Raw genomic sequence first — 9568 nt, forward strand, 5'->3', positions numbered from 1 at the left:
GTGTGACTTCTGGCCCCCACCAAGAACCATGCGTACAGGAGTTCTCCCAGTTCTCTGTCGAGGTGAGTTTCAGTGAGACTCAGTCTCCTCCTTCATTTAAATTACTACGCTTTTCAGAAACACAACTTGAGAAACTCACATGGATCTCAAACTTCCAGCCGCTCACTGCCTCATCTGTAAGGATTTTTGTGAAAGATATTGTTAACCCATCTCGAAAAAATCGCTGGCATGCTTCACTTTTGACATCAAGGCCTATTTTAAAACAGAATAGAAAAAAGCAACCCATTAGTTATGCAGTTTCATTAGTTAAGCTAAATTTTTAAATATTGAAAGTAGTCATTTGGACTTCAAAGGTATGATGTTCAAAGTTTCAGAATTCTTTTAAAAGGAGAAGCCTTGGACAAAGACAAACAAGCTTGAATCTACATAAATCTGATGTATTAACGTTCTAGTAAAGCCACCTCAAAAATGGCATTTTAAAATTATTTTAAAAAACATGATAGGAGGGTTGTTCCACCCCAGTATCACTTAAAAATACAGCAGCAAAAATAACAGTAAGTACAGTCTTGATCTTCCATTATTCTGGTATTTACACATTCATGTTCTTCTCTTCAGTTGCTACCAATAAAACTCTGAGTGAAGAAATTATGAGACCTGCTCAACTTCAGAATCCTGCAAAAATAAACATGAATCCTTCTGTCTCTCACCCTACTTGAAGTATAGTTTCTTGTCATTCTACTGCCAGGACCTTACATACCTAGACCCTAACACTGGACCAGTATTTCAAGAACTCTGTATCTCCCCTTCAAAGGTTGTTAGAAAATCTAAATAAGGCTAAGAAGTCAACAGAAATACATATTGAACTTGTATCAGTACACACTGGAAACACTGCAAGTCATTGGGCACATCACAAAACTAACCTGCCTGCACAGTTTAATTTTCAATCAGAATCTTATCATTCAACAAGCTTACAGCATCCAGACTCACAAAAAATATTGCCACCACCACACACCCATCCCCACAACCTCCTTCACCCAGTGTCCTGACAGTAGCTTCCACTGTTTAAGGAATGGTTGATTTGGATTATCAAAAGTTCCTCAGAGTCACAAACAACTGTGCAGCAGAGGTTGCTGCTTGTCGGTACATACTACAAAGCCTTTCCAAACCCTCTACCAGGGCTTGCCAGCCTATTCTCTTACAGTGTCCACAGCTCTTGGGTAACTTGAGATAATCAGAAATCATTGGAGAAAGCCCCTGTCACCTTCTTGACAACTACTCCAGCGTTCCTTCTTTATCACTTCCAGAGGTACATGATATATGCTATGGGGACAAGTATAATAAACTGCACTGCATCTTCCTATGTAGCTTTCAGTCTGGATAGGAGACATCCCTACACTAATTGCCCAGGACCAGTAACAAAAGGCCACAAGCCACAGCAATGCCAACATGGCTCTGTAAGAGAAGAGTGATGGGCACTGCCTACACCTCAGGCATTTCCCATAAACAAAGGACTGTATTAAACTAACTCCTCAAAGAGGTACTAGATGACAACTTCATCCTACACGAAACAGTGGACAGGGAAGGGCATCCAATGAGGCCACAACCTGACCTAGGGAATAGGCTCCTTTCTGAATCCAAATGTAACACTGAATTTTGTTCTTGAATACCAATTTAAAAGCACGTCCCTTGAGGGCTACTAATGCTCCTTAAGAGTGTCACTATACTACATGGAAACTTTCTCTGTCAAACTTTCAAGTAATTCTTGACCATCTTCACCCACAATAGCCAGCTTCAGTCAGACAGACATTTCAAATCAAGTTCAGGAATGCCAATACAGAGTGTATTTCAAAATACATTGGCCTTTCTGTACTTGACTGAAGTTGGAAAGAAAGGGAAGGCGTAGAACCATAAAGATACTTGTATGACTCACAGACACACAATGACCCTCTACCTTCTCCCACAATGTCTAGAAGAACCAGAGTATCATCAAAAGCAGGATTCAGGAGTCCCACAGGACAGCAGGTTGAGAACGGTAAGAGAAATCGAAAGAGAGTGAGAAGAGAAACAGCAATTACACTAGCCACCTGGCACCTACTGCTTGAATCAGATTCAGTATCACTAACTCTCATGTAAGACCACCAGCAGCCATTTTTCTCCCTGTTGTCCAAATTGTGAAAGCAGAGAAGGGTAAGGAAAAATACATGACTAAGTGCATGCAGCCCTGAATTAAATGTACAGAGAAAAGTAGGGATTACACAGAGAGAAAAAAGTGAATATGAAAGGAAAAGGTGATGTGCAACATACAGTATATGGGAGCTGCAATTTGGGGACTAGGGGAAGAAGAGAGGGCCATATGATTCCCATACTTGCACTTAAGAAGTGGTCAATTTGAGAGATTAACTATGCAGAGTGTATTAACCCTGCTACAAGAGCAGAAACACTCTGGGTCCACAAAACATATCAGTCTGGATGCAACTGCAGGTGAATAACTCTGCCGCATGTGTTGGGTATTCAACATCACTGGCTTGGAGCACAGAGGCCTCAACCAAAATCACCCAGCTCCTCTTCTCCAAGACTCTGGACCACACGACTTTGTAACTGCAACCCCAGAGCAGAGCTGGCTCCACACACTGTGGCATGTGGCACTGTGCCAGCGAAGCCTCCCCACACCTGGAGCCTCAGGAAGTGCAGCACAGAATCCTTTCAGTAGCTTGGCAAGGGTTGGCTCAGTCCCTGCAGTACTGACAGCGACCTGGAGCTAATCAGCTCTAGGGAAACCCACAGTTGCCCATGGGGATGGTGGGTACAGGTCACACTCAGATCCTGACAGACTCTGAACAACTCTTAATCATCAGAAGTATGAGTCACCACCTACACCAAGACCCTGGCCTGCTACACTGGCCCTGCTACAGTTCATTTCACTGAATTGATTCTAGCTAAAATACCAGGCTAACAAAGTCTGGAACATAACACAAACCTGATGTACTTGCTTTAGATTTTAGTCACAGAAGGCTAAAAATAGCCATTTCAAGAAAATGCAGAAGATACAGCTTCAGAAAGAAACTCAAGAATGGTCCTACAGAAATGCAGGTGTATCACTCAGAGACAGTCTTCAGAAAGGATGCTGGAAACAAGCCCCAGTATGGGGCAGCCTAGATTTTGGAGGCATATGTGATTATGCACATACCCTTTTTTAAAAAAAATTTTTTTAGGGTCTAGGGCCTGCCCTGCCCCTCTTCTCTTTTCCACTCTGTAAGCCTTTGTAATTCATCAAAAACGAAGATTTGGAATCAAAGCTGAACGCTTAAGTTGTGAAACAAAATCTCACTTCAGTTTAAATAAGCTACGAATTCTAAAAACTGCCTTGCATCTTGCTTGTGTGTGTGTCACACTGGAAAGTTTTGGCAGTATGTTAAAAAATTAATGTAAATATTAAGAGCAATAAAATCCACAACAAAAGCAGGGAGCAGTGCAGAGCTCTTAAGGGACAATTTGAAAGAAATAGTGGAGAATACTCTAAGATATTAAAAAACCAACACAACATAAAAACACAACTTTTTTTTTTCCCTTTACTTCTAAATTTATAGCATCTAACTCCCTATGACACTTCTGGAGCAAATCTCAACACTCAGAACCTCTTATAAGCATTCCAGAACTACAGTGAAGATAAACACCAGTCTTGCTATTAAACACTATTTTTCAGATAGTTTTTCTTCCACTCACAAGTAACTGCACTAGTAACTGCCCGCTCCCATTTGACAGTCTCGTGGCTTGCATAACAAAGAATAATACACAGATGCCTACACATGAAAATATAACCTTCCAAAATTAGTGCATCTGGTAGGCATAACACAAGTCACAGCCCAGCTCCTTGCACTTGGAAAGTGGTAATACATTTAATTCTTGTGAGTAATTTCAGTTCACTTCAGCTATGCCCCTTTCAATTTTAGTTCCTGAAAAACAATTAAAGAGAATGCAAATAATCACTCTTATTTTATAGACAAGGTCACAAAGACAGCCATTACCCCAGTCATTCCAGAATGCCAATAGCCATGGCAGTGCTAGAAGTAAAGCTACTTAAGAACCCTAACTACTAGAAAATTATGCTCAATATAAAACCAATTAAAAAATTTAGTGGGGGGCTTTTTAGGTTTTGTTACTTCGCAATCTAAATGAGTTACAGACTGCAATATAAAACTTAAGTAATTCAACAGCTGTTTATTCTTCAATTTGTCCTTTCAATTCTTTCCTTTTGAAGCAGAACTCCCCAGGTAAAGAAAAATGCCCACAGACTTGTAACAAGGTGTCCAATTTAGATCCTACTGATACAACAGAACACATTCCATATCTATTAAAAACGTACAACACAGACTAATTTATATTACTTCTCTATATATACACAGCTCTGAAACAGTGTCCGCCAAGGTTTGAGCTACCCAGTGTCAGTTACACCAAGTGAGCACCCTATCATATTCCTTGAGCACTGGAAGTTATTTAAATAAAGAACCATCTCAGCCATCATGTTAACTTCAAGTAGCAAGGAAGAAAAATAAACGTAGGATGGACCTGTAAAGATAACACAGCTAAACAACTACATTTAACAGCTTTCCTTGTTCCCTCTTTCACCAATACTCCTTGTGTACACATGCACACACACATAGGAATTCATCTAGAGGGCAAGAGGAAGAAAAACAGCAACATGGAAACCCTTTCCAGAACTGAACAATAACTTAAGAAAAATCTAAGTACATAGTGCGTATAAATAGATTTCCTCTATTTTTGTGTTTTGGTTTTTTTTTTTTTTCACAACTTCAACAAGGAAAAGAGAATTTTTGTTTGGGAACTTTCAACTAGGTCTGATCCTCTGGAGAAGCATGTTGATGTTAGGAGTAGCCAAAAAATCTCATTCTGCTCTTATTACTTCATTGCACTGACAGCTTTTTTGGTTCAGTTTTGGGTTTGGCTTTTTTCTAACGATGACTTAACAGCTGGCAGCACACACACCTCCCCTCTCACAAATCACAAGCTGAGAAATTCTTTTTACTGCACTGCTCCAACAGCTCAGACAGAGATGGCTATATTTTATTTCTCCTGAACAGATGTGATCGCTTGAAAGTTGTACACTCACCTTCAGATTCCTGCCAGATCTAGCTACATGCAAAGAAGCCAATTCCAAGTGCAACTACGGCAACAAGATGTCATTATCTTAAGTTTGGATCACAAGAGTGCCTAACCTTTGTTTCTCCAAGAGTGCTCCAAAGCAAAATGACTTGAAGAAACAATCAAGACAACACAGAATATCACCACCACAATCAGCTGCTTTTTTTTTCTTCTTAAAACTGCCTAAGAAAAAGCTTTATTAATATGGAAATGAACTTGTCCTGGTGCAGATATTGTAAAAGTAAGGACCAAGCACTTTCTACATCACTGTAATTAAAACAGAACTGGTAAGTGTGGATTTCCTAGAAAAATAGTTTGATCTGACTTCTGGTATTACTCAAATACTGGGGCAAATACTGACCAAAACAGGAGACTAAAGCAGCTTTCCAAGGGATCAGAGTTTTCCAGAGCACATGATGAACTTGTCAATCTGACTAGTGTAATTTAGCAAACACTGATACAGAACCCTCCTACTTCCAACCAGTCAGGCACAGCAAGCAACATGGTACACTACCAGTCTAAGTCATGCTGTTGAAAGCTCTAACTTTTCTCTAATGTTCTCCAAACCATATACACGCAAAAAATGAACAAAAATTTACTGCAAGACATTCAGAAAGCTAGCTCTCTTAAAAATGACAAGTCTTTGAGTTTTAGTATCTGTTATAAAGACCAATCCCACTAGGCCTGATACCAAAGCGAATACAGAAAACAGGTAGGACAGGAACAACAGGATTTTCATTGCTGTGAGCTTATTCAACTTCCCTACTCATGTTAAGGCACCTAATTTCTAACTATATTGACAGCTTTCTAAAATTTCTGATCTATAAAGGTTCTGCGTACCACTAACACAATCTTCACAACCAGGGTTATAATGGAAATAGTTAAGAAGCCATTTTAAGCCTTCACCAGGGATTCAACTGAACTAAGACAGACATTATGCATTGGCCCAATAATCATTAATTGTCTTTTCAGCTTACCTTTTTTACTTAGGTCAATAGCAGCTTCTAGAAGAACTTCTAATTCCCCTTTCGGCAATACAGGAACAACCCATCGAGGCCTATATTCAAAACCAAAACAAATTCTCCTGTATTTCAACTGTGCATCTTAGAAACCAAGAATCCTTGCCCCTTTGTAATGCTTTTGATATAGGGTAAAAACATACTTTTTTTTAAGGCCCTGAGGTGCACTCAAAAAAACCAAACCAAAAACCCCATACAACAAACCACCAGTCTGATTTGAGTCTCTTTGAATGGGGCGTTGGACCCGATGATCTCTCGAGGTCCCTTCCAACCCCTACGATTCTCTTTCTCTTTACAACTCTTACCCAACAAAAGAAGCGTTTCAAAGTGAAATAAAGGTGCAAGAACCCAAATTCCACTATCAAGATATTTGCACAAATAATCTATGCCCTCTGAAAGAAGCGTGACAGTACCTGTTGATCATGTCATCCAACTTTGCCAGGTCTGTGTGTGGAAACGCAGGCTCCTCATCTTCAAGCTGGGGTGGAGCATCTCCTTGGCCCTGCTCATCAGGCGGGGTAGCTGGGGAGTTCTCATTGGAAGAATCAGGTGAAGAAGTCTAAAATTGGTATGGGAAATACTTTAAATACAGCCTACACTTATGTGCCACTTATTTTTGGCATTTTTCCTTCAAGCTGTGTTTCAAAGTATCACTTGAACTAACTACCTGCCATCATAAAAATATAATAGAATCATTTGATTTCAGAATTTCTAACAAAAACTAGAGCATAAAAACATAGTATATGCTTTCTATCACAACAGTTTTAAAAGTGAGCACTTTTTCCAGTGAGAAAAGTGGAGGTTTTCTGTAACAGACTATTACTTTCAACAGACCACCAATCTACAAGGTGAGAATAGAGACTGTAGGGATGCTCTGCTTTTTACAGATCTTCTGCAGAAAATGTGACTATTTTATGTAGAAAGACAAACTTCAGCAACAGCACAGAAGATGATCATGAAAAACATTTTTGAAAAAAGTTTCCTAAGAATTAGTAACATGCTCCTATTGCTGGCTACTAACCAACCTTCACAATGCCTAGTTAAGCCCGTTTTGATAGGCCACACAGAATACATTGCATTTTGTAGATGCAAGCTTATTTGTATACAGAAGTAGTAGGAATTGACAATAATAAAGATTCAAATCAGAACAGCAGTACTGAGGAGGACAAGGGAGGACCAAAACCTCGAGAACATGTTTCACATATTGTACTGCATCTGTTAACTTTCTTCATAGTGCCCTGTAAGGTGCTGGGTTTTGGATTTGTGACCAAAACAGCACTAATAGCACACCAGTGTTTTGGCAGTTGCTGAATAGCACTTGCAGAGATTCAGATCTTTGTGTTTATCACTTTGCTTCTCCACAGTAAGTAGGCTGGGGGTAGGCAAGTGGCTGGTAGGGCACACAGGCAGGAGGGCTGACCTGGGCTGACCAAAGCGACACTCCAAATCATGTAATGCCAGACTCAGCAATAAAACAAGGTTGAGGGACACACGCTTTTTAACAAGACAGCTGTTGCTTGGGGACTAGCTGGGCATCCATCAGCTGTTGTGAGTGACTGTTTGCACCACGTGTTTCCCCCTTCACTTACTAAAATGTCTTTAACTCAATGCATACCATTTCTCATTTCCCCCTGCCAATTATGTCCCTCATCCCATGAAGGGGAAGGAATGAGCAAGTGGCTGGGAGCTCACCTGGCAGCCAGGGTCAGCCCACCACACAAGTTCCAAAGAAAAATTCATTCTCAGGAAGTAACAACCATTAAGCCTTATGGTATTAAACAAATACCATCATCTGAATTACAGGACAAAGTGTGGCTTTTCTTTTAAATGGTTTTGGCTGCAGTGTTTAAAAGCTTCCTTTTTTTTTTTTTCTATTTTTCCCCCAACAAAAGAAAATCATCACATAAAGATGTAGTATTTCTAAGTTTTTGCTTGTCTTCTGGAAGCACAACACCTGTTTAACAGAAACATGCTAAGGAAGTGCCAGAAGTCTAGTACAATGAACGGAGACCTAGATGAAGCTGGTCTTAAGAGAGATGACATCCACCTCTAAGCAGTTTTATCCAAAAAGTGCTTTTGCAGAACCGAGCATAAACTGAACTCAGAGAACTCGCCCACCAATCTGCAGCAGGGAAGTCTACAGTGTAGTTCTGAAAAAGTTTCTGATATTATTCCAAGAAGGTTTGTTATCCGAAAGAACTATGCCACTGCTTGAAAGGGGAGCATATTTTGCAATGCAGTAACGCTCCCTAACAGCATCTACTTTGCCAACAGCACTGCCTTCATCCCTCAAAATATTTTTATACTTCCAGACACATCCAAAAAACACACCTAAACTTAACTAGACATCTCTAGGAATATTTACACTCAAATATTTCAGAAACATTATTTCTAAACAACTAAACCCTTTCTTTTTAGACAATTTGGTTGTTAATATCATACCTGATTCTGCTGGAGGGGAGGCTGGGACTGTCCATCAGGAGCCTGGCCCTGGCTATCATTCCCTCCTACCGGAGAGCCACGAGTCGTGGCTGTCATACTCGACACAGGGCAGATCTTTGCAATTTTGTCTGCTTATGTAGTTGTTGTAAGAGAAGAAATTATAGTCCGCTTAGTAAAGTTGAAGTACCAGCATATGCTTGCCTTAAAAAGCTCCAACTCAAGAACATGACATCTTGCAGAGACCATTGCATAACCTGGAGGAAAAAAAAAAAAAGGAAGAAAAAATGTGTTATATTGACACATGTTTATAAAGGTAATTCATACCTGGAAAAAACTCCACAAAAACAAATGCACTGATACAAAGACACTTTTCAACTATTCTTTTTATTGAGTACTACTGATATCAGAAGAAGGAAACATTTAAAATGATAAACATGATTTTAATGTTTCAAGTAAAAAAATCACACTGATAACCACCTCTGTACCACTGAGAAACTGACATACTTCCAAAATGCAGCTCTTTACTCTGACCTTATTGCACCTGAATTGCTACAGTAGCTTTTCTAATCAAATTCAAGGTACTGATTAATTTTCATGTAGAAATGACCTTGTTAAGAGCATAAACAGCCAAATTTGTCATTTTTTCCAATACTCTTCTCTTAACTCTGTCCGACTGCAGGCGTTGAAGAGGGATTTAGAGATTGTTTCTACCTCAGCTAAGACTAACAGAAACCCTGCAGCCAAACTTCTATTAGTACATCAGTATTTACCCAAGGGATCTGACCTGCATTCCCTTCTCCCAGCACATGCCTATGAAAGCCTGGATCCGCTGGTGTTTCAGGCCCATTACAAAGGTCATAACATCTGCAACCAAGTATTGTAATGGACTATATGAAGAAAATTGCAACACTACATTTATTTGCTGACCCTGTAATCACAATATACCA

The 9568-nt window shown here is 39.8% G+C and overlaps 1 protein-coding gene across 1 annotated transcript in view; it reads right to left on the reverse strand.

The window, feature by feature from the left end:
- Positions 1-8717, reverse strand: part of USP9X (ubiquitin specific peptidase 9 X-linked) — a gene marked incomplete at its 5' end in the record, with an annotated part of 84234 nt that extends 75517 nt beyond the window's left edge. The window contains 4 exons of the mRNA XM_084264237.1: positions 140-252; positions 6138-6217; positions 6593-6738; positions 8622-8717. Of these exons, the coding sequence (XP_084120363.1) occupies positions 140-252; positions 6138-6217; positions 6593-6738; positions 8622-8717 (435 nt within the window). The remainder of the gene's footprint in view (positions 1-139; positions 253-6137; positions 6218-6592; positions 6739-8621) is intronic.
- Between the last annotated feature and the right edge of the window lie 851 nt (positions 8718-9568).

This window comes from Gallinula chloropus (assembly GCF_964237585.1).
Source record: "Gallinula chloropus genome assembly, chromosome: 1".
Lineage (NCBI taxonomy): Eukaryota > Metazoa > Chordata > Aves > Gruiformes > Rallidae > Gallinula > Gallinula chloropus.